This window comes from Neurospora hispaniola, assembly GCF_033458365.1.
Source record: "Neurospora hispaniola strain FGSC 10403 chromosome Unknown B0T23scaffold_7, whole genome shotgun sequence".
Lineage (NCBI taxonomy): Eukaryota > Fungi > Ascomycota > Sordariomycetes > Sordariales > Sordariaceae > Neurospora > Neurospora hispaniola.
Genome location: NW_026944412.1, coordinates 2,768,110 through 2,792,058, shown reverse-complemented (window position 1 = coordinate 2,792,058; position 23,949 = coordinate 2,768,110). Strand labels below are relative to the sequence as shown.

Sequence of the window (23,949 nt, the reverse complement as noted above, 5' to 3'; positions counted from 1 at the left end):
AACCAAACCAAACCAAACCATCAAAGCATCATCCAACAATCACCTCACCTACGACAACTTGGAAAGAAACAGAAAAGCCATGGCGTCCACGGTTCCCTCCCCAGAACCTGCTTCTCCTCCTGCTGCTGCTGCTCCAAAACCATCCTCATCAAGATCACCCTGGACACCACCCCCCCTCTCATCCCACAACACAGCCCTCGCCATAATCCCCCCTCCCCATCTCTGGGCCCCGATCAATGCCCTTCGCTCCCTCTACGACAAAGCATACACTAAATGGCCACCGCACATCAACCTCGTCTACCCCTTTGTCGAGCCAGAAGATCTCGAAGATACAATGGAGTTGGCTCCGTGGGGGATTCTGGAGGGGAGGAAGAAGAGAAATGAGGCAAGGGGTATAAAGTGGGATGAGGGAGCGCAGGCATGGACGGGGCCTGATGGGAAGCAGTTAGGACGATGCCCAGAAGGAGGTGGGGGGCCGGTGTTTGAGGAGGATAAAGTGAGGGTGCGGTTGGATGGGGTGGGGGTTTTTGAGCACCGGAAGCATAATACGATATATCGGTGTAATGAAGAAGCCGCCGCCGGCTACAACCTCACAAGCACGTCGTCGTTTTCAAGACTGAGAGCGGAAATACTTGGGGAATTGGGACACCACCAGCAGGCTGAAGGCGAAGAAGGCAAAGAGCAGCAGTATAAACCGCACATGACAATTGCCCAATCTGAAGACAGCCGATCCTCAGCACACAAATTCCTGGTGGAAAAAGTGGGATTGCTGCCGACGGTGGAGTGGGAGGTTGAGCATGTTTGGGTGTTGGTTAGGGATCAGAGCGATGGTCCTGGGAAGGGGAAGATGAAGGTTTGGGGCACGATCAACTTGGAGGAGCAGGTGGGATGTTCGATATATGAGAATCCGGTTGATTGGGAGGAGGCTTTGAAAATGGATTTGGGGTGGGAGGGGAGGGAGAGGGATGTGGAGGAGATGCAGAGGACTTGGAGGTTTGATGAGGAGAGGGGGATTTGGGTGAGGGATGATGCTGGGAAGGAAGAGGAAGAAAGGGAGGAAGAGGCAAAGACGCCAGAATTGCTAAGCATAGCATCCTGGAACGTCCTCGCTGATTTCGAGCACTCCTCTTCTTCAACCACCGATCAAGAAGCTCGATACCGCCTCATCCTCCGCAACCTCCTATCTCCCAGCGCCAAAGCAGATATTCTTCTCCTTCAAGAAGTCACCGACTCTTTCCTTTCCTTCATTCTCTCTCCCTCCAACACATCTCCCGAATCCCAGGCCTTACGGCTCATCTACCCTTACGTCTCCCACCCCCCTCCCTCTCAACCCGATGCATCTCCCCTCCCCAACTTTCTCAACCAAGTCATCCTGTCTAGACACCCCTTCTCCTGGTCTTGGCTCCCTTTTGCTAGGAAGCACAAAGGCTCTGTCATTGCCCGGTTCCCTACCATCCACGGAAGCAATCCTGATCAGCCCCTTGTGCTGGCAGCGGTTCATTTGAGTCATGGACTGACGGACATGACTGTAGCTACCAAGAAGGGAGAGATCCAACGGGTGCTTGGGCATCTGAAGGAGAAGTTTCCGCAGAATCCGTGGGTGGTTGCCGGGGACTTCAATTTGACATCCTCAAGCTGGACTGTTGAGCAAGCTGTGAAAGCTGGGAAGATTTCCCGGGAAACAATGGCGACACTGAATAGTGTCGAAAGGATGTGGAAGGAGGAAGAGGGGCTAGGGGTGGAAGACGCTTGGGTGGTTGGGCGTGCTGCTTTGGGGGAGGGATGGGCTCAAGAAGAGGAGGACATCATGGACGACATCGACGAAGAAGGGGGGGATAATAGGCTGTTTTCCGGCGAGCAAGGAGCTACCTACGATCCGATAAGGAATGATGTCGCAGCCAAGGTGGTGGGTAGTGGAGGCAATATGCGGCCGCAGAGGTATGATCGGATTTTGGTCAGGGGTCAACAGGTGTTGAGGATCGGGAGATTTAATCGGTTTGGATTCCTCAAGAGTAATCAGGAGAAGGGAGAGGGGCATGAGATGGGGCAGTATGGGAGTGATCATTGGGGGGTGAGGTGTCTTTTAAAGGTTGTTCAGCAGGAAACCACCGAGCAGACTGAGAAGACGGCTGAGGAAAAGAGCGGTGCCACTGCGTTAGAAACGTCTATCAAGCTGGTTACACCACTCGATGGCCCTCTCTCCGAGCCAGGATCGCTGAAAGAGGCCATGGCCGAGCTCAACATCCTTCCTTCCCAGGAAGAGACAGACAAGCGCAAAGCAGCCTTCCAAGCCCTCAAGGCCATTCTCCTCGACACACCTCCCCCGAGTCAGTCTCCCCAGCCATCAACCACCGACCTTACTACCACCTCCGAGACCCAAACCCGATCCAACCAGCCGCCCCTGATCATAACCCCCGTCGGTTCCTTCGCTCTTGGAGTCCACACCTCCTCCTCCGACATCGACGTCCTAGCCATCGGTCCCTTCTCCACCACCACCTTCTTCTCCCTCGCCATCCAACGTCTCCGGCGCGCCGCTTCTTCCCCGCTCTACTCCCAGGAATACCAACCCAAAATCCTCCGCCGCATCTCTTCCTCAACCGGCACCATGCTCGAACTCTCCCTTTGCCAAATCAAATTCGACCTGCAATACTGTCCTGCGGCACACATTGCTTCCCACTGGCCTCGCATCTTATCTACAGCACCGCCTGGAAATGCCGTTTGGTCTTTGCCAGCGCTGACGCTGACGAAACTGAAAGCGGCCAGGGATCTGGATTATTTGCGGCGGACGGTGCCTGACTTGGCAGTGTTTAGGCAAGCCCATAGAGCTGTGAGGAGCTGGGCTAAAGGTAGGGGGGTGTATGCCCAGCGCTTTGGGTATTTGGGGGGGATACAGATCTCGGTCATGTTGGCGAGGGTGTATAAAGCTCTTGCGCTTGGGGCTGGGGGGGTTAGTGGTGTTGGGGTGGAGGAGTTGGTGGCGAGTTTCTTTGAGGAGTATGCTCAGTTTGACTGGGAGAAGGATATGGTTTATGATGAGGTTTGTCCTTGGTTCAGGCAGAAGCGGGAAAAAGGAGGGGAGAAGGAGGTGTATAGACGGACGGGGAGGGAGGCGATGGTTGTGCTTGGGTGGTTTGGACCGGGACTAAACACTAGCGGGCAGGCGAGTGTTTGGAGTGTTAGGACGCTGAAGGAGGAGTTTAAGCGGGCGAGGGACTTGTTGGTGAAGGGAGAAGTGAAGAGCTGGAAGGAGTTTTTGAAGGGAAGTGGTGCGGAGGAGTTCTTGGCGGAGTACAAGAGCTACGTCAAGGTTGATGTGCAGTATTGGGGACTGTCGTCGTCGAAGGGAGCGCAGTTTGTGGGCTGGTTGGAGAGTCGGTGCGTGATGCTCCTTGTTGATCTTCACAGGAGGGCACCAGGGGTGTATGTCAGGATGTGGCCTGGACGCTTTGTCGAGGCCGACGCTGCCTCTCAACAAGCCGAAAATGATGAGCCGACAGCCACCGAAGGAACCGGACCCCGCGACTACCAAGCCTCCTACCTCCTGGGCCTCGACGCCGATACCACTACCAGCAAAGAAGACCTCAAACTCGCTCTCGGCGCCATCCAAACCGCGCTTCAACGTTTTGAGGAAGCCATCCGGTCAGACGAGAAGTACTTTGACGCCTCGAGCAGCTGGATGAGCGCCAGCATAGTGAAACGCTCCGAACTGGGCAACCTCCAACTCGACACTCGCAACGACTGGGTAGGCGAGTACACTCCTGGCGAAGACGAATCAGACTCTGACCCTGAGGACGACGACGAGGAAGACGCTTCAGTGCTTGAGGACCTCGACGAGACCGCTCCAAAGAAGAAAAAGGGCAAGAACAAGAAGCCGATAGAGGAGACGCAGCAGCCAAGACTGGAACCAGGCCCGAAGCTTCGCTCGGCAGGGGACGTGATGAACAGACTACGCTGGGACTCGGCCATCGACAGTTCTGACTACGTGGTTGGTTACGAGGATCGGTTCCTGGGAGTGAAAGAGAGAGCACTGGATATGTGGAAGACGGAGCAGACGGATGAGGAATTCATCCCGCAGCATCGCATTGTGTATTTCAAGAGGAGGAGTGATGGACAAGTGGTGTGGGATCGGAAGACGAAGAAGGATGAAGTTTTTGGGAGTGGGTTGTAGATGGATGTATTCGAAGATGTAGTGTTGTAGATTTCCAACCTGCAGTATCATTTGTGTTTCAAGAGAAGTCCGGTGAACATACATGACATGCTAGCCAACCCGGATTCTGAGTGGCCATCTTGGGACTATCTTCCTTCGTCTGCCCCCAGTCTTCCTCAAAGTTGCCAAACTTCACGCACCGCATAAATGACACTTCACTGGTTGTTACCTCCCACGCTCCTTGGAATCTTCTAGATGCCTCTGCCACTCAACCTCCCACTCAGCTCCTCCAAATCCCTCCTCAATCTTGTCTCTCCAAGCGCCCACTTCCACCCCCCTCGTCCCCAATAGCTCATCAACCCCCGTATGCCTCCCCGTAGCCACCGGCTCCTGCGGTATTTCCCCCTTAACCAGGACTAAGTCCTCTGGTGGCTCTCGTCCCAACAGCTGCCACATCCTCTTCTCTTCCTTGTAACTAGCCCGCACGTCCAGCGCGTCAGCGTACGCCTCCTGAGCGCGCTGTGTGCGGATACGAGCGTAGAGGACTTGTCTAGCACGAGAAGTGATGGCCATGGGAAGAGCCGAGTAGCGGAGTAGTTCTTTGGCTTCGGATTTGATGGCTTCGTCTTCGACAAGGTCCAGTTGATGATGTTCGGATGGGGCAGGGCTTGATGGAGCAATTTGATGTGGTTCAGTCTGGGTGGGCTCCTCGGTATTCTGTTCGAGATTGTCGAGCTCGTCGAGGGAGGGCGTGGAAGAAAGGGAGGCTAGAGACTCGACATCGCTTCGTTCATCCTCGTCAAATTCGTCCGCGTCGTCGGGTTCTGGGCGGTTGGTATCAGGTTCGAGGCCTAGGGCTTCTTCTACTTCGGCGTAGGACATTGGCTCTGGTTCGTCTCGTATCATTTCAACGTCCACATCTATCCCTTCTTCCTCTTTTCGCGCCAGTTCCTCCTTGTAGTCATAGTCTTCGTCCCCGTAGACATCCAGTCTTAACCGTCTTGCTGCTTTAGCCCAGAATTGATGGCTATTCTTCTTTAACCCTAGGGAAAGGACTGCCGCTTCGACGTCCTGTATCCAGACATGGTTTCGTGTTAACGGGTGAACGGCCCGTTTGGCTTTGATGCGTGATTCGCTGATGTAAATAACTGCCGCAACGAGCCTTCGCGTTAGCGAGACTACCAGCGAATGTAAATCCTCGAGGGCAGTGGCTCGAATGGCAGGTGGCTCGTGGGACATGCTGCTCCAGTTGTAGTCGTCGACGGTAGAATTCATGAAGACGTTCTCGGAAAGGTCGAGCATTGTTCGGACTCGGAACAGATCAAGAGCGGGCAATTTCCTTTGGCCAAATTCATCGACGTCCTCCTCGGTTTTTACTACCGTCTCATAATCACCATCTTGATTCACATCCTTGCCTTTTCCCTTCCCTTCTCTCTGCTTCCTTTCCGTCTCCTTCTCCCTCTCCTCTCTTGCCTCCATCTCCAACCCCTTTACGTTATCCTTCCTGATCAACCACCTGTTCTCCCCCCACTTCCGCATCTCTTCCGCCTCCTCCCACGACTCTTGCCTACTAGCAACCGCATCTGCCGCCTCCTCGAGGGCATTACAGCACTGCTGACTTAGTTCCACAGCCGCCGGAACCTCGGCCGGCGTCACGGGCTGCAGCAATTGCGCCGGGGTTGCGAGTTTGGGGTCCTGCCTGGTCTTGATGGTCTGCCGAAAGACTTCCAGATACTCGGCAACTTCGAGCTCGCTTTTGGTGCGGATTCGTGAAGCGATGGCGGAAGCGGAGTCCGGGCCGAGGCGGGAGACTGCGGAAAAGAAGAGCTCCTTTTCAGCGGGGGTCCAGACGGTTAGACCGATCTGGGAAGGAGCTAGTTGCTGGGTGGTTTCGTCGCCGGTAGGAACGAAGCGCGAAGCGGCGTCAATGATGTCGGCGTTCAGGAGGGCGAGGTAGGAGTAGTTGAAGGGGGTTTTGTGCCGTTTTGAGGGCCGTTCTGTATGGAGGGCTAGGCCGTCTGATGAACGTTTTGGAGGGCGCGGGGTGAGGATGGATTTTGATCGCGAGCGTGACCTTCCCCTCTTTGTCTTTTCTCGGTCGACGTCTTCCTCGGAAGGCGGTTCATATTCGCTGCCTGCCGATTCTACCTGGTGTCGGCGGCGGGGGATGCCGTCTAGCTGGGCATAGTCGAATTCAGCATCGTCGATGGCGCTTCCGTAATGCGACTCGGCGTCATTTCTGTCGTTATCAAGGTCGCTTTGAGGTTCGATTTTTACACGGTGATGATCTGCGTCAGACTCTGGCTGTAGACTTCGACTTTGGCTTCGGACTGAGCGTCGTGGTCGTTGATGGTGGGGGGAGCCATTGCCGGCGGCATGGTGGCCACTGAGTCCAGAGTCTGAATCCATCTGACTGCTTTTTGTTTGCCTCGATTGGATGAGGAAAATGGAGAAGCTCGGAAGGATTAAGGACAAGATAATATCATGGCAATCATGGACAAGGTTGCGACTTCCCAAGCTGGCTTGTCATTGTGTGTAAAATGGAAGTTGCGATGGAGTTGAAGGAGACGAAGAGGAAGTGAGGAAATCCATGCACTTGCATGTGGGGAACGAACAGATGCCTGGAATACCTAGTAGAATTTGAACTCGTACCAAAAAGTCACTTTGATGGAAAGGAACGACATTTGTCTCATCAGATTTTGTTGATAGCTCAAGTAAGTATTACTCCATACTCAGTGAGGTTTCTAGACAGCCAGCTCTGATGATTCATTGATGGTCCTGTGAAAGTGGTTTTCAATGTTGCGAATATTCTGTAGTGACTGCAGATCAGGTACCTTTTTGGTGCCCCACTTTAACTTCTGCCCCTACAACCAATCACATCGACCAAGGTACGTCTTGATCGTTTTGACAGGCACAGTCTCTTTAACACCATGACCCACCCATTTGATGAAAGTTCAAGTCAGCAATGGACGACGATGCTAACAAGACCCTTTGAATTGGACAAGATGATTGATCCGAAATAAGATGGAGGAAGGAAGACTGGTTGAGGGCATATCCGGGGTCAACAATAGGTAATCAACAGTATATTGTTCCGTGTATAAAGAATACAAAGTCCTCGGGACATGGGCAGCAGCGAAACAATGGCTATGATTGGTGAACAATGATCTCGGCAGAGGTTGCTAAACACACAGCCTTCAACGACCATCACATGCGCCTGCCTTGGACAACAACATCTCACTGAAACATCAACCTCCGGAGTCCGGCGAACATTGTGGAATCTTCATGTTTTCAATTGCCCTTGTTCACTCAGTCGCTCCTTATCATATATCATTACGATAAAACTCCCTCATCCGTCATTTCGAGTCGGGTGTCATGGGCTTTGTCTGTTGGTGAGCGAACAAAGAGGACGGACGAGTGGCAGTCAAAGAGAGACATCCTCACTGCGAGTAAACAAAGTAAATTCGGAGCAATGAGTGTCGCCATGAGAAGGCTCGTAACAGCCACAAGGACATTGAGCCTTACGACACCACGTAGCTCAATGTGGAGAGAAACATTGGGCATCCCTTCATCACGATCAAATTGCCACCCACGATTTTTCACAAGCTCAGTCCGTCTGGCAAATGCCCTGTCACAACAAATCCAACTTCGTGATTATCAGGAAGAATGCATCCAGTCCGTCCTGGCAGCAATCAACCAGGGTCACAAACGGCTGGGAGTCTCATTAGCTACCGGTGCTGGTAAAACCGTGAGCCACCCCCTTTTCATAACTACCACGAATAACCACTTGCTAAACTCTTATCAAGGTCATCTTCACCCACCTCATTGACCGCATCGAGCCTCGTTCGGACAATGCTACCCAAACCCTCATCATCGCCCACCGTCGGGAACTAGTCGAGCAAGCCGCCCGTCACTGCGCCAACACCTACCCGCACAAGACGGTCGAAGTCGAGATGGGCAACGTCAAAGCCTCCGGCATCGCCGACATTACTGTCGCCAGTCTGCAGTCCATCATCTCCGGCGATCGCTTGCTCAAGTTCGACCCATCGCGCTTCAAGCTCGTCCTCGTTGACGAAGCCCACCACATTGTCGCCCCCGGCTACCTGCGCACCCTCGAGCACTTTGGTCTCCGACAAAAGCAGATCGACTCGCCCCATCTGGTCGGCGTCTCGGCCACTTTCTCGAGAGCAGACGGTCTCAGGTTGGGAGCAGCTATCGATGAAATTGTCTACCACAAGGACTACGTCGACATGATCGGCGACAAATGGTTGTCCGACGTCATTTTCACCACCGTCGACTCATCGGTAGACCTGAGCAATGTCAAGAAGGGCGCCGGAGGAGACTTTGACATAGCACAGCTTTCTCGCGCCGTCAATCTCGAAGAGACCAATGACATCGCCGTGCGTACTTGGTACGCCAAGGCAGGTAACCGCAAGTCCACACTGGTGTTTTGCGTCGACCTCGCCCACGTAGCGGACATGACGGCCACATTCCGACGGTACGGCTACGACGCGCGGTTCGTGACGGGTGACACGCCCGCCAAGGAGCGGGCCGACATTTTGGACGCGTTTAAAAGGTTCGAATTCCCTGTGCTGGTGAACTGTGGGGTGTTCACGGAGGGGACGGATATCCCAAATATCGACTGTATCTTAATGGCGAGGCCGACAAAGTCAAGGAACCTGCTGATTCAGATGATTGGACGCGGCATGAGGTTGTACCCCGGCAAGGAAAATTGTCATATTATTGATATGGTGTCAAGCTTGGCGACGGGAATCGTCACAACACCAACGCTGTTTGGGCTCGATCCGGATCTGTTGGTGGAGGAAGCGTCGGTGGAGGATATGAAGGAACAAGGAGAGCGAAGGGCAGAAGAGGAGGCAAGGAAGGAGATTGTCTATGACTCGACTGAGCGCACGAATCCGGCGCCGCAGGGTGAATGGGCTGTTACCTTCACCGAGTACGAGTCGGTCTTTGACTTGATTGCCGACTCGTCGGGCGAGAGACACATCCGCTCGATCAGCCAGTACTCGTGGGTGATGATCGGGCAGGACAAGTATGTTATCAGTGGCCCTGACGGCTCCTACGTCAAGCTGGAGAAGGTTGCGCCCGAGGAAGAAGAGCAAGGGGCACCACCATGGGTTGCCTACGAAGTGCGCACGCTGCCTGTGTCTACGCCATCCAAGTCTCCCTACGCGTCGCCACGCGAGATCCTAAAGGCTGAAACATTTGCCGACGCCGTTCACGGTGCCGACAGCTTTCTTGCGTCATCAGCTGGTCAAGGCAAGTACCCTCGCAACTTTATCCACAGAGGTATGAAGTGGCGCGATGATCCGGCAACCGACGGCCAGATTAAGTTTATCAACAGGACGATTCGTCGCGGGCAGGAGCCGGTCGAGCCCACGGATGTCACGAGAGGTGCGGCGTCGGATATGATCACCAAGTTTAAGCATGGGGCGCGTGGCAGGTTTGCGGACTTGTCGGCGGTCAAGAAGCGGAAAAAGAAGCAGATCCTGTTGCTTGAGAAGGACAAACGACTGCGCGAGACGGTGTCAGTTGGGTCTGTTGCGGCTATGGCACTCTAGGAATTCTTTTCATTTTGTTCTATCAAAGCATGCCTCTATCAATCATCTCGAGTTCTTTTCATCTGCCGCTTTGCTCTCGGTCTTTGCTGTCGTCATTGTAACCGTTGCCAATACTATCGTCGTCGATAGACCAAATTCACGACTCCCCAGCCTCGAATCAGGTGCGGTGTGCGTGTGCCCTGTTGTGTTTTGCCTCACTAAGGTTCAAAGTCGAAGGGTCGTCAAGGCTGGGTAGCCATGGTTGTGCCGCCTTGTAAAGCGTCCAGCCTCGAGGACGAGGCTCGCGTACCTTCACCTGCTCGTTGAATATCGGACGACCTGAATCCGTTACGTCACCCCTTTTGTTGAGACCGTCCACTGTCGCTACCGCCGGCCACCCCTTAGCCTTGTTGAGGACGGCGAGGGCACCGAAACGAGTACGTACTGAACAACAGACGGCACTAGTTGGACTGTGCTCTCTGTTCTTGCTGCCACCGCACTTGATCTGGCAACGGCATCACTGTTCTTGACTGTTCGTGGGGCTGTTCATGGAACACCACCAGTTTTCCAAACCTGCTCCTCTGTTTGACCGTTACAGCGCAAGTGTTTACTTTCTATCTGCCTTAAACCACACTTCCCTCGTTGGCGACAACCAACCTGGAGTACGACAGTGGAGGGTGACCGTCGACGATAGGAGGGTATAAGATCTTTTTTTCAACCTCTCTTTAGCCAGAACTCACCCTTACCACTACCAACCAACAGCACAATCCGCAACTCCTACTATTGCCGCTCCGCACAGCATTCCACTTTGCAAGAACAGCACCTCTTCAACTCACACAATACCCCTCCATCTACGAACATCTCCGTCACCGCGAATCAACTCTCCAACTCGAACTGCGCGCTTCAGTCGATAGAATACTACGAACCGTCGTTGTCTTCTGACCTGACGACTTGCACAAGGTAAGCTCCTCAACTATCAACTACTGGTACGCTCGTCGACTGGCACTAATTCATCGATCATCAGTTTACGGTCATATCGGTTTCCCTTCATCTCTTGACGATCGTAACAGACGTCGACATCCACTCTTTGGCGATCAACCCTTGACGACCATCATCGTGTCGACTATCACTTCATCTTCACCATAGGTAAGTCTCAACAATAGGACACTACACTATCGCACTTGTTTAACTCTTTCTACAGTTGATGAACACGACGCTTATCCACTATTCGATTATCTCGATCTTCACTGTCAGACCTCATCGACTGTTACGTCTTTCTTTATCAGAAAAGGTACGCGTCAACAACGAAGCCGCATCATTTTCTTCAGCAGTCGCACGCAGCGACAATATGGTTATTCCGAGAAGACCCCGCGCTACGCGGGACACCATCTCACTCCCCAACCCCGTTGTGGGCCGACTCATGACGGCCCCAAGACCTACCCTAGCTACAAGTATAGTCACTGCTTATAGCCTCAAGAACATGTCCCGCTCTCCTCGCCCTTCTTGCCCGGGCCAGCAAACCCCAGGCTCGCTCACGGCCAGTAGCCGTCCCTCGGGTGCTCACAATATCCCCCTTCTGTCGTCCAGGCCTCAAGATGTCCCCCTTCCAGCCTCATCTTCAACCTTGGCTAGTGCCAGCTATGCCACAAGTTATGCCGGCACCGACTCTTTTATGTCAGGGGCGACCATTTTGGCCCAAGCGGCCATTCTACCTGGCAACAACACGACGAAGGAAGAGGACGATTCCTCCACCGCGGTAGTTGATCGCAAGAATGATCCCAGATTCCGATCGCCCGAGGCCTACCTTGGTCTCCCCCTCGGCGAGATAGTTGAAGGACCGGAATACTTCTTGCACCCCTGGCACAAAGTCATGAAGGAATCGACTGACTTCCCGTTCTTTATGTTCAACGCCATCAGATACCCAGCAAAGTCTCTGAACAAAGCGGCAGCAGAAGTCTTTCCCTGGGAGCACGTCGAGACGATCAGGGATCCTTGGCTCAACGACGGCAAGCTTATGCGATACGACGACTCTGTCGGCCATTGTGTTGAACAGCCTTGTGACGACGTCTCCAAACTCGACAAAGGCAAGCTTTTCGGCTTTACTCACGAGCTCGACGGTTGGCTCGACTTTCTACACGAGGACACTAAGCGTTACGTCAAGTCCATCAAGGACATCCAGGCTCAGGTGAATGCTCTTCAAGCAAGGGTCAAAGAGATTCACTTGGCGAATGATAAAATCTACGAGGAACTCTCGAGCCTCAGACACAAGCTCAAGCGCGTACGCGGCCTCAACGTCCTAGTCGGCACCCAGAGATTCCTCGCTCAGGCTCGCGAGAATGAACTCAAAATGCAACAGGAGGAGAACAACAACAAGCGCCACGAGCTACTGTTCGAGATCGCGAAGCAGTTTTACGAGTACGAAATACTCGTCCGCAAGGCCCTCTACCTGGACAGCATCCACGTCTCGGATCTCCATCGCGCCGACGCCAAGCGCCAAGCCGACGACAAGGCAAACCAGGAAGAGCAGGAGCGCCTCATGAGTTTCATCAAACTCCAGAGCCAGAAGTACGTGGAGGAAGAGGCCAAGCGCCAGCACAAGCAAGCCAAAGCCCGCGCCACCAGTGCCAAGAAAGACAAAGCCAAGGGAAAAGGCAAAGGCAAAGCAACCGCCGCCGCCGACTTTGACCGCGAGGACGACGACAACAACGAAGATGACATCCTCCTCGCGGATCTCAAGCTCTCCGAGCCGCAAACCCTCTTCGCCGCCGGCCAGATGCTCGACCCCATGTGCGCCGCCCCTCACGACAACTCCCGGAAGGTCCCCGCGTGGTTCCCAATCTTCGACGCTCAACAAATCGTCCCGCTCCGTTCCTCCAAGCCGCACGAGAGATTTGACGAGTTGATGGTCAAGTTTGCTGAGCTCCACCAAAAGGCCAAGGAGGAAAAGGAGGAGGAGGGGGCTCCTACCAAGAAGCCGCTGCCCAAGATCATCCCCGAGTTTCATGACCCGCATCCGGAGTGGCCTACCTCGTGGAGGCGCGAGCACGGCGGGTGGTGGCTCTGCGATATCTCGGAAAAGGCCACGGCTCCCGAGAAGGCTTGCAAGCTCTGCCAAGCCGCCAGGCGCCAGGCGATCAGGGAGGAGAGGGAGAACATGGCCCGGGGTATCTACCCCGAGGATGATGAAGATGAGGAGGGTAATGTCAGGACTGCCAAGGAGCAGTATGATGAGATCAAGGAGGCGATGGATCTGGCAATGGCGCAGGCCCATGTGAAGGAGGTGGAGTGGTTGAGGGGGGAGGTTAAGAGTCTGGATGAGGAGGCGAAGAGGGTTAGGAAGTGGAAGGAGATGAGCTTTGAGGAGAAGAGGAAGCTTGGGTTCCATTGAGTGTTTGCTTTGGCTTGGTATGATACCCAGGGAAATTATTATGCATTCATGGATGACTTTCGGACAGGACATTAGGGATTGAGTTTTCTAAAAAAGACCTCTTGCCACTTAGCATAGGCATTTGGGGCATTTGAAAGGGCATGGGAAGGAATGGGAAAGACATGTTTCAATGGACAGTTGGGAAGCGGATTTTACCTCTAGGTAACCAAAGCTCAATGATTGTGGTTATATCGCGGATTGATAGGGCTGAGTGGTTAGTGAAATCTGAACTAAGCCCACACTGAATATTTCTTGTTCGACTAAGAAGTGGATTGATGTGAAATATGCTGTAATATTTGTTGCCTCGCAGGATTGGGAGTTGCTGACTTGAATTATAAGTTCATGATACCTATCCATCTTCAATGTGATTAGAAAAAGCGTAGAATGTCATGTTAACCATGCCTCGTCGTTGAGTGATCCCGTGACGTTGATGACTATTGTGGTGATGTGATTGTTGATGTCAATTCAGGGGCTCCGAATCGATAGACTCACACCGCCGTGAATGATCTGCAGATAATTGTTAGTGCATGGCCCTAGACGCAACGCGTCCATCGGGTTTCAGCGAATTGGATGGGCGCAGCCACGGGGTTCCATCCGCTACTAGCAAGGTTGGTCGCCCACCGCCCTAAGCGTTGGTCGACTATTCGGGTTCCAATGATGAAAGTCATTCCAGTTCCTCTTCCCATTTGGACACTTCCGATCTGTCTTTCTTCACCACCTGGTGCCTGCCAAACCAACTGCAATACCGGGAAACGAACAAACAGCGACTCCCGTCCCGACCTCAAACAAAGGGCCCAGTGTCGAGTAATTGCGAAGCGTAACCGGCAAGCATCGCTTGATACAATCGGATCGAGCGGGCAATCCCCAATCAACAAACGAGATTCGAGACCTACATCAGGACGGCTCAGCTACGCGGCGGATTTAGCGATCATCCCTCCGAGACAGCACCAACAACACCAGTTCGATATATCATCACCATCATTACGGCTACTATACACATCCCGAGCGGGCGACACTTTGTAATCCATTTACATTGTATTAATTCTCGACCAGCATCTTACCTGCTTCCTCTTCTGTTTACCTGTCACTCGTCCTGTTGTTCCACCCTCCCCGCCTTCGGATCTCGAGAAAGCTTGCCGCATTCCCGACCTTCCTCTTTCGCTCTCGACCGAGCCGAGTCATCGACGATTACGACATCGACCTTGGAGGCCACAATGTTTACGGTATAAACGAAAACCTCTTTGACACCTACAACACTCGCTTGGCACCCGTTACCAACATCGCGCGATCCCAAGTCCACCACACCGGTGACTAGCAGCTCGCCAAGCAAACAGCCGAGCTATTATACACACACAGACATAATTTCCAGAATCCGTCCATCACAATGCCACGCACACGGCCCGCCACGACGGGCTATGAGCGCCTCGCCCAAGCCGACCAGTTCAGCGACGACTCGGACACAGACCCCCTCGACTACAGCGTAGCCTCGCTCCAGCCCGCCTCCGCACCCCGCTATGCAGCCATCACGCAGCCGCGCCCGCACTCGGGCATGACCAGCCCCAAGATGCCCGGCTCCTCGTCCCGGCCCCCAGGCGGAAGGAAGGGCAACCGGGGACCACGACAACGTAGCAACTCGGGCGTGGACCTCAAAGCCATCAACGCGCGTCTGGAGCGCTGGGCCGATGAGATCGCCAGCAAGTTTAAGCGCGGCAAGAAGAAGGGCGGGGAGGAAGATGAGCAGCTCGAGATCCATCACACCGTGTTCCAAGCGCCCGAGGGCGTGAGGCCCGTCACCGCGGAGATGCTGGCCAGGCCGGAGCCGGGGTACATGACCAAGGCCGAGTTCGAGGCGATTGTAGACAGTGTCAGGACGGCGATTGAGCAGGGGGTGCATCCGAGGATGATCTCCCAGGGCAGTTCGGGGAGTTACTTTGCAAGAAATACCGAGGGCAAGGTGGTGGGTGTGTTTAAACCCAAGGACGAGGAACCATATGCGGCGGGTAATCCCAAGTGGAACAAGTGGATTCATCGCAATCTGTTTCCTTGTTGTTTTGGCAGGGCTTGGTATGTACTCCTGTCTGTCGTCTGCAGAATGGCAATGGCCTTTTACTGACATGTTGTCTCTGTTGCAGCTTGATTCCCAACCTTTCCTACGTCAGCGAAGCCGCCGCCTACGTCCTCGACGCCCAGCTCCGCACGCACATGGTCCCCTATACCGACGTCGTCTACCTCTCCTCCAAATCCTTCCACTACCCATTTTGGGACCGTTATACCTACTCCCGGAGCAAGAAATCACTACCTGCCAAACCAGGCAGCTTTCAGGTCTTCCTTAAGGGATTCAAAGACGCCAACCTCTTCCTTCGAGAACACCCGTGGCCAGACCAGTACCTCTCCGGGTTCCGGACCAGTGATCCGCAACGGAAGAAAAAGAAGCGTTGGGTGGACAGCTGTCGCCCCGGCAGCTCGCCGGCGGGCGAGGGCGACAGTGATGACGAGAACAGCAGTCCAATCTCCCTCACACCGGGACCAGACAATTTTGTCTGGACGCCCACCCTGAAGCAGGCTTTCAGGGAGGAGCTGGAGAAGCTGGTTATTTTGGACTACATTATGCGGAATACGGACAGAGGGTTGGACAATTGGATGATCAAGGTAGATTGGGAAACCCAGGAGGTGTCGATAGTGTCGGAGCCGGTGCATCTTAACACGAATACCGAAGAGAGGGAAGAGGACGATGATGCGGCGGAACAAGGTCCTAGACCGGTGGACCTGAGTCAAAGGGGACCTCCTAAGACGAGGGCCTCGTATCCTTATAGGACGCAGAAGCCGATGGATGCCTCAACGTCGACGGGGGCGGCAATTAAGGACCCGAAGATCACGATTGGCGCTATCGATAACTCTTTGTCATGGCCGTGGAAACATCCGGATGCTTGGAGAAGGTATGCTTGCTCTATCTCTCTGCCCACTGACTGACTGTTGCTAACAATGGCTCCAGCTTCCCTTTCGGATGGCTGTTCCTACCAGTCGATCTCATCGGCCGACCGTTCTCCCAGAAGACACGGGACCACTTCCTCCCTCTACTAACATCCACCGCCTGGTGGAGTCAAACACAACTTGCCCTTCGACGAGTCTTCCAGCTCGACCCCGACTTTCAAGAGCGCATGTTTGCCAAGCAGATTGCTGTCATGAAGGGTCAAGCCTGGAACGTGGTCGAAACGCTGAAAACGCCCGACCACGGTCCCCTAGAACTGACCCGCCGCGCCAAGGTTTGCGTCTGGGACGACCTCGTCGACGTGCCCGTAGCCGTCCCCATGAGGGCTCCCAGCGCCGAAATGCGTCGCCAGGCCGCCGCCACTGTCGCCGCTGACCGTGAACAACACCAAGGACAAACCGATTACTTCACGACCGGCAACAGGCACAAGACCACCATCGACGAAGAAGAAATGGACATTGGCTTCGCGGGCAACTCATCCAAGCCCGCGGTCGCTGATCTCCTCGGTCTCGGCTCCAGCAACAACACGGACCTTCCTCACCCCGGCCGCTTCGAGATCGCTAGTCCTGCAGCTATATACGACGACTACCCCCAATCCCTACCAGAAGGCCAAATCTCCCCTCCCAACGGGACCACGCCAACAATCGACCACCCCCTTGCCTCCCCTCCTGCTCGACGCAGCGAGTCCGACAACCCCACAGCCACCCGAAAGCACTACCCCGTCTCTCTCCGCCCCCCCGCAGCGAACGGTCTAAACATGTACAACCCCGAACGCGACGGTTCGGCCGGCCCCGGCGCTACCGGCCAAGCAGGCTATCACGAGCGCCGCTTTAGCTTCGCTACGCCCGCGAGCCGAAAGGTCGGGAACACCATTGCTAGTCAGATGTATAGTACCAGTTACTCTCACAACGCGCATGCGAGGGAGTGGAGTCTCGAAGGAGCAGGGGAAGGCATGTTTGGTGGCTATGTGAATGCCGATGGGGATATGGACGAGTTGGATGATGCCGGAGGAGATTTGGGGTATGCGGCGGCGGAAGGGATGGAGGGGAACCAGAGAAAGGTGATTGTGGAGAGGCTGGAGGCTGTGAAGAGCAGGAATCCGGTTTTTACTTGGTGTTAGACCGTTGGTGATGGGTTGTGTGGATGTCTGAGAAATGAAATGAAATGAAATGGGATGGGATGGGATGGGAGAGGAGGGAAAGAAGGTTGTTGGCATACGTATGCTAGATACTATTGATGGATAAATTCATGTTTGGGGACTTTGGGAACTAGGTACTAGGTTCTACGAGACAGGGCAAAAGGGAGAGAGAAGAACAGTTGATGTGTGTTTGCCTATCGTCTGCGGGCCACGCTTACCGCGAGAATTTCCTTGGTTGATCCTTTGTGGAATGTACGGTGTAGCAAGGGGAAATAAAGGCAGCCTTTTCCTCAGAACGAGTGATAGTTGAGACAAAATAGCATGCAACAAATAAGTAGGCAAAGGCACCCTTTCGGTTTTCTTTCTTTTCCTCATGTGATCCATGGATTTAGTTCTCCAGCCTAGATAACATCGCGAACTTTGTCTTCCCGCTGGTCTACCAGTTGCACCTTCAGTGTGCCTGCCCTGGACAGCCAACCCCAGCTGCTTATTTTTCCCACAATAGGGGAGGATGGCAGTTGATATGCAGAAGGTACACCTCATCATGAGGAAGAGGCTGTCGTCTGGCACAGAAGAAACCTATCATAAAGGGGAACGAAGCCATTCATCAGTATTAGCCACGAAGAAGGCTGATTGGATGTTTGGTGGGCTTTCAGGAATTTGGGCCAAAGATTCGGACTCCCTAGGTCTAGTCTAGCTAGGTATTGACTTTTTGCTTTTTTCTCTTCAAATCAACCATGTCCATAAAGTCATTGGATCTCCCGTCTCCACCCTTTGCCTCACTATTCCCTTCCATCACTTCCATCACTCCTTTCCTCCTCTTTTCTGTCTCTTGGTTTTCGTTGCCCAAGATCATCTGTCGTGATCCGTAGCTCCACATCGTGGGTGGTTTGACGTGTTAAAGTCTTCTCCATCCGACGGATCGTGCTTTTCACAATACATGGACTCAACACCGTTTTCAATCTTCCTACGCCAGACCGTCGCAAATACCACACGGATTTTCTACCTCTCACCATCTGGCATGGTCTGCGGACAGTCGTTTGCGCGCTCGAAAATCATAACGTGGATGCCCTCGGCCAGCAAAGGTTGAGGCCGCCGATATGTTGGTTGAACACGTACTTGTTCTCTTGTTTTCCTTCCTACCACAGTTGCACAAGGAAATGTTAGTGGACTACTCCCTCTAGCTCTACTGAACTAAATTCAATGGGGCTGGGAAGAGCGGTTCAACTGCATGCAGAATGGAAATTATGTACATACCGCGCTAGAAGGGCCTTCGGAAGCCAAAACTGCGATGTCCTTCTTGAGCCGGCGCCACCACCGGAACGTCTGATTCTCATTTAAATCCTTGATATCTTCGGGGTAAGTAAGGTCCGTCCGCACAACCGCTTTCTCCAACTTTCGACGATGCGTCTTCAACGCCTCGATCAGCTTTGCGCGGCGCTCGCCATCATAGAACAAGCGCTTGAGCTTCTTCTTGCCACTGTAATCGTGATCGGATTCGGCATGCCAAATCCTAAGCCTGAATTTCATCCCGTAAAGTTTCGACATTTGATGGACTAAGCCTTCACCCACATGAACATCCAAACTTTTCAGGTTCCTGAAGCGAGAGAGACACTCAACAGCCCACTGCTCGTTGAGCAGCTCTTCTTGCATCCGGTTGTCCACGTGGCCCACACCAAAAATTATCTGGAAAACAGTGTATTCTGGACGAGCAGGCCAATGCAGGTAGACGTGTCGCGCCTGAGTCTGGAGAAGGTACGAGCTGCCGATGATGTACAGTGCGCTTCTGTTGCGGTCATCCCAGCCGTGGTTGTCAGAATTGGCGTCGATTTCCACGGCCGGCTCGTAGCGGAGCATAATTTGCGTGTGGTCGAAATACTCCGAATAAGATTCCGTTCGGATGCGCTGGCTGATAGCACCAAGCTTGCGGATTGCCGAAAGTTGAGCTTTCAGGTAGTCAACTGTAAGTCTGAACTTGCTATCCTTGTAGCGGAAGTCGACTCGGTACACGTGGTCTTCCTCCGAAACAGTCCAGGCGTGCTTGTAGATTTCAAGCCTGAGCTCAGCAGGAAGGCGTAAAAAGGGGAATACCGAATGGGAGCCCATTCTGTCGGGGGGGGGGGGGGGGGGGGGGGGGGGGAGGGCTTCCAGCTCCAAAGGAGGAAGCTTATGTGATTTGCCTTGAGATTGATGTAGCAAAAGAATGGAAAAGTGATGGAATAACTGACGGGTTGAGAGGCGGGAGATCAGAGTCGTTGCGAAAGGATAGCTTTGTGTTGGACTGGGACGACGAAAAGGTGTTGATTCTGGTGGTAGGAACAGGGAAGAAGGGAAAAAGCAGGGCAGCCTTAATACCCAGGACGGAAGGGCCAGTGAATGGAAGCACAGTGAATGGGCACCAGAGCCCACAATTTGAGGCTTGCGGAAAGAACTTCAGATACACGGCAGGCACGAGCTCGGGGTAAATGGTCAGTCAGCCAGTATGACGTCGACCTTGGATGAAAATACGGTATCCTACAATTTAGAGGTGTTGGTAAGTAACACCTTCCAGAAACCATACAGGAAAGGTAAGAGTCGGTTGAGGTTGGAGATATTTTAGGAAGGTGCACTGGGTCAGCAGGGTGGAATAGCAAACACCTTCGGACACAGGCATGTTCTCCTCCACCCACCTTTTTCCCTTTGCCCTACTGTGATATTCTTTTGAGCCTTGACGAGACTAGCCTTTACAAACCCACTAGAGGCTAGAGACAGAGAGAGAAAAAAGCTGGAATGATGGATCCTGCTATCATGGTTGTCGTGATTAGCATCTGTCGTGAAGGCGGATGACAAGCGAGGGAAACCTAAGCATTCCCTATGCTGGCAATTCTGTTCAGTAACAGCTAATTTCTATACACACACCAGGAGTATCTGGTTGCCTACCCAGATAAACGAACAGTCTTCAGGTCTGCTATCCAGAGTCATCTAGACTCTTGCCGATGATGAAGGTAGTTGGTGCTTCACATACACATACATACACATCACTCCGTGTACTCCATCATCCCCGTGAATGTATATAGAGTAAACAAGAACCTTATCGTCTCTCTGTCTTCCCCGTGCATCCCTTAGAACCGCTCCTCACGGCGCCACACGGGGCACTGATAGCCAAAATGGTTTTGGATGATATGGCATGGAGCGTCTCGATACGTATCCTGTCGAGGCAGAAGATTAGTTAACTAACCATCCACATTGTCTGCGGTGTTGACGTATCAAATATAAAAGACCTGGGAATTTGGTACAAAGATGATCATGGCAAAGTGGAGGAGACATACCTTGGGTAGTGTCAGGAGATGGTTCAAGATATTCCTTGTCAACCGCTCCTGTGAGCGTCCTCGCCTGACCCATCGCGATCGGTGTGCCTTCGTGATAATACTCTTGGCCGTCTTGAAGGTAAGTCGAAGAGTGATCTTCTTCATCGTGGGCCACTCATAAAGCTCAGCCATACAGCAAGACCACATACGCAAATCGTGCCAGTCTTTGTAGGTTTCGACATCGACATGGAGAGTCGTCAGATTCGGTAGCCGCATGACAAAGTAATACGATTCCCAAGGCCAGGGCATGTCAGGCACCTTGAACTCCGGTTTGTACTCTCGAATGCCTCTGTGCTTGTGCCGATCGATGTCATCCACATCTTTATCGAGCATTATGGCCCAGTAGACGTGCCTGGTATACTTGGCGAGAAGAGGATCCCTGATGATCAGGTCGAGACCCTGCTGATACTCGTCCGAATACCAAGCACCGTCTATGTTCGAGTAGGGCTCGTGACGCAAATAGACTTGCGTCCGCCAGAAGAATTCGGAGAGGGCTTCGCTTCGGATGAACCTGCACAGGCTGCCGAGTTTCCGAAGGTGAATTAGCTGATCTTTGAGAAGGTCGTGTTTCAGGGACCCTGGGTCATGGTACGTAGTGAGTGAGAAGGTGTACGGTTCAAGGTCCAGGTCCCACGTCAGCCTGTAGATTCGGAGTCTGAGTTCGACTGGGAGGCTCAAGAAGGAGATCTTGTTTTGATTTGCCATTGTAGAAACCACGTCTGCATCACGGGTTTGAGCAGTGCCTGGGGAAGAAGTTTGGAATGAAGTAATCGTTGATGAGGGCAGCGGCAAGTGGCTTGAGAGCGGTAAGAGGAGGAGAAAGGGAAAAGTAGTTGAAGAGAGGCAGAAGTTGCTTGGCTGTTATTGGAGTGGGTTCGGGCGAGGCGAAAGTTTTTTTTCTTAGTAGCGTAGGCAAGAAGAAAAGAGGAAGAGGAATGAGAAGTTGGCAGAGAGGAGAATAAGTAGTTTCTGCGCAGCGAATGGAAGACTTGTTTTTTTCTTTCTTGTTTTTTTGTCAATACTTTCAAGGTCTTGCTCTGCATTGCAGAGGTCAAGGTATGTACATGCGGCTAGACGTTCCTTCCACTTTCCAGACCAGCAACCTTACAACTTGTCTTCACTTGTGACTGACCCGCCACTTCCGCTGATTTAATCTTAGAAAAATCCCGACAAAGGGAAAAGAAATAAACTGAGGTGAGGGAAGACGAAAAGAATGAATGCTAGACTCAGTAGTTGAGTGAACCGTCAAAATTACCACTCACTATCACTATCACCAAACAAGCAATAGGTATCAGACAGCCCCCCGCCCGATCATGTCCCTCAACTCCGTAACTTTCATGCATAGTTTCCCTGCACAGCAACTGAACTGGACATGGAAATTATCCGAAGAGCATACTATATGTAGCCAAAACAGGGAATCTGTGTCAAAATCTTGAGCACTGGATTGCATGACCGGAGTATGTCTGATATGGTGGCAAACGATCTTAAAATTACGGTTCTTACCGTATAATCTCGCGGAACCCACGAAACACCATACCATTTTTTTTTAAAGAAAAAAGCCACGCAGAGGGCAGGAGTCTACCAGACATATGCTCGGGTGATATGAATCACGATTATTGTAAAGATATATCAGCAAAAGTCTCTTAGGATATACTCCGTCTAGGAGCTGCCTGGGAATTGGGTTCAAGGATATAATACAAGACGCACGAAGTTCAAATCCGGATCCAGTATCTACACTTGCAGATTACCAACCATGTACCAGATTCTTGGAATACCGGCCAATCCAGCCATCATTCATCGAAGCCGTTGTTGTTGTTGAAGGACCGCTGCCTTCTTTTTTTTTTTTTTTTTTTTTTTTTTTTTTTTTTTTTGTGTCTTGTTCCAAAGTTCGTGTTTGGACGATCCAGCTCGTAGGTCCGAATATGTGTGTCCTCCTTCAACACCGCCATCCTGCGCCGATTATCAGGAAGACAGCCGTGCTTGACTTCTTAGACCCTAGGCAAGCGAGGCCACTCCGGGTTAATGGCCCCGAAGTGATTCTTGATGGGTAGGTCCGGCGTATCTTTAAACTCGTCCTTGTAGGAAAAGGTCAGCCATTGCCTACAGATAATTACACAAAAACCGATGTGAGGGAAACATACCTTTGGCAAAGTGAGGAGATGGTTAAGGATGTTTTGCTCCAAGAACTCCTTGGGTCTACCCGACTGCACATAGCGAGAATTCTAGGCCCTGTCAATGTATCCAATCGCACCCTCAAAAAACAGGGAAAGTATGAGTTTCTTAACACGTAGAAAGATCGGGTAAAGCCACGCCGAGTCAGCACACAGGTCAATCCACTCCCTTCTCCAGTTGACTTCGAGGTGGATCGTTCCGAGGTTCTTCAACCTGCGAAGCCAGCTGTTGAGTCCCCCACGACAAGGCCTCAGGGCATTGAGACTGAATCTGATCCTGGGCGGGCTAACAAAGTTGTGATGGTACCTCTACGGGAATAAGACGCCCCGTGCCTCGTCCCTGGTCAGCATGACCGTCCAGCGGGTGTATCTAGCATCCCGAAGTACGGGCTCGCTGATGATAAGGTCCACGGCCCGCTCATAGCCCGTGATGAGATGGCCATCCTCTGGCCAGAACCCGTAGTGCGGTTGGGTACAACGAAATAACGGCTCCACGGCCTCTTCTTTGATCTGGTGGCATATTCTGGCCAGCTTGTTGAGGTTGACCACTTGTTGTTGAAAGTGTTGGAAGGTGATAGCTCCAGTTTAGCTAGTCTCTTGGTTGGCGTTCTCATATAGGGGTAAGTCGAGGTTGTCCTCCAAGACCAAGTTGTAAATTACAAGTTTGATCTCAGCTGGGAGGACGAAGAAGGTAATCTTTCTGTGTTGGTCCATCGTTGAAGGAGTCTACCGGTCGGCAGTCGAAGGTAAAGAACACGGCGAAATGAGAAAGGAAGAGCAGTAAGGAAAGCGTCGAGGATTATGTGTCTGTTACTGAACGGTTGTGTTTGAGTGTCTGTGGGAAGAGGGAGAAAAAAAAAAAAAAAAAAGAAAGAAAAAAGAAACGAGACGGCCGTAGTCTGGAGAGGACAGAAGCCATAAACACTTTTGGAGTTGTGCTCAGGCGTGTTAGAGAACCTCTACTCCAAAATCCCTTCACTCGGGAAATCACCACAAGCATTCACTTAAACAACACCCAGCCTTCACTATCACGAAATACTGTAGGTAGACACAACACATACGGAATCTCATGACCTTAGCGCTCACCCTGTCCTTCACCTTCACGTATCCACATACTCCCACCGGTTGGACGATCTCATAATTCATACCCTCTGGACAAGGTTCTCGAGACC

General features: G+C 52.6%; 8 protein-coding genes across 8 annotated transcripts; 4 read left to right on the top strand and 4 right to left on the bottom strand.

Moving 5' to 3' along the window:
* Positions 1-79: 79 nt before the first annotated feature.
* Positions 80-4,501, top strand: B0T23DRAFT_364652 (2'-5' RNA ligase superfamily-domain-containing protein; the record flags this gene model as incomplete). Its single annotated transcript, XM_062836347.1, has 2 exons — positions 80-399; positions 502-4,501. The coding sequence occupies 2 exons, from the start codon at positions 80-82 to the stop codon at positions 4,166-4,168; spliced, it is 3,987 nt and encodes a 1,328-aa protein (XP_062690243.1). The 3' UTR covers positions 4,169-4,501.
* Positions 4,373-6,525, bottom strand: B0T23DRAFT_323337 (uncharacterized protein; the record flags this gene model as incomplete). Its single annotated transcript, XM_062835350.1, has 2 exons — positions 4,373-6,386; positions 6,479-6,525. 2 exons carry the CDS (start codon positions 6,523-6,525, stop codon positions 4,373-4,375), a joined length of 2,061 nt encoding a protein of 686 aa, XP_062690242.1.
* An 860-nt stretch (positions 6,526-7,385) lies between these two features.
* On the top strand, positions 7,386-9,883 carry B0T23DRAFT_387311 (P-loop containing nucleoside triphosphate hydrolase protein). The gene is made up of 2 exons (XM_062837678.1): positions 7,386-7,892; positions 7,951-9,883. The coding sequence occupies exons 1-2, from the start codon at positions 7,617-7,619 to the stop codon at positions 9,724-9,726; spliced, it is 2,052 nt and encodes a 683-aa protein (XP_062690241.1). The 5' UTR covers positions 7,386-7,616; the 3' UTR covers positions 9,727-9,883.
* A 1,427-nt stretch (positions 9,884-11,310) lies between these two features.
* Positions 11,311-13,558, top strand: B0T23DRAFT_387308 (uncharacterized protein). Its single transcript, XM_062837677.1, has one exon. It carries the CDS (start codon positions 11,378-11,380, stop codon positions 13,091-13,093), a length of 1,716 nt encoding a protein of 571 aa, XP_062690240.1. The 5' UTR covers positions 11,311-11,377; the 3' UTR covers positions 13,094-13,558.
* A 778-nt stretch (positions 13,559-14,336) lies between these two features.
* B0T23DRAFT_222317 (phosphatidylinositol 3 and 4-kinase-domain-containing protein) lies at positions 14,337-17,322 on the top strand. Its single transcript, XM_062833751.1, has 3 exons — positions 14,337-15,196; positions 15,265-16,068; positions 16,125-17,322. Exons 1-3 carry the CDS (start codon positions 14,517-14,519, stop codon positions 17,239-17,241), a joined length of 2,601 nt encoding a protein of 866 aa, XP_062690239.1. The 5' UTR covers positions 14,337-14,516; the 3' UTR covers positions 17,242-17,322.
* A 1,182-nt stretch (positions 17,323-18,504) lies between these two features.
* B0T23DRAFT_407283 (uncharacterized protein) lies at positions 18,505-19,365 on the bottom strand (the record flags this gene model as incomplete). Its single annotated transcript, XM_062839173.1, has 1 exon — positions 18,505-19,365. The coding sequence occupies one exon, from the start codon at positions 19,363-19,365 to the stop codon at positions 18,505-18,507; it is 861 nt and encodes a 286-aa protein (XP_062690238.1).
* A 995-nt stretch (positions 19,366-20,360) lies between these two features.
* Positions 20,361-21,311, bottom strand: B0T23DRAFT_398760 (uncharacterized protein; the record flags this gene model as incomplete). Its single annotated transcript, XM_062838381.1, has 2 exons — positions 20,361-20,447; positions 20,568-21,311. 2 exons carry the CDS (start codon positions 21,309-21,311, stop codon positions 20,361-20,363), a joined length of 831 nt encoding a protein of 276 aa, XP_062690237.1.
* A 1,283-nt stretch (positions 21,312-22,594) lies between these two features.
* B0T23DRAFT_407292 (uncharacterized protein) lies at positions 22,595-23,923 on the bottom strand (the record flags this gene model as incomplete). Its single annotated transcript, XM_062839174.1, has 5 exons — positions 22,595-22,681; positions 22,748-22,828; positions 22,892-23,054; positions 23,091-23,355; positions 23,839-23,923. The coding sequence occupies 5 exons, from the start codon at positions 23,921-23,923 to the stop codon at positions 22,595-22,597; spliced, it is 681 nt and encodes a 226-aa protein (XP_062690236.1).
* Between the last annotated feature and the right edge of the window lie 26 nt (positions 23,924-23,949).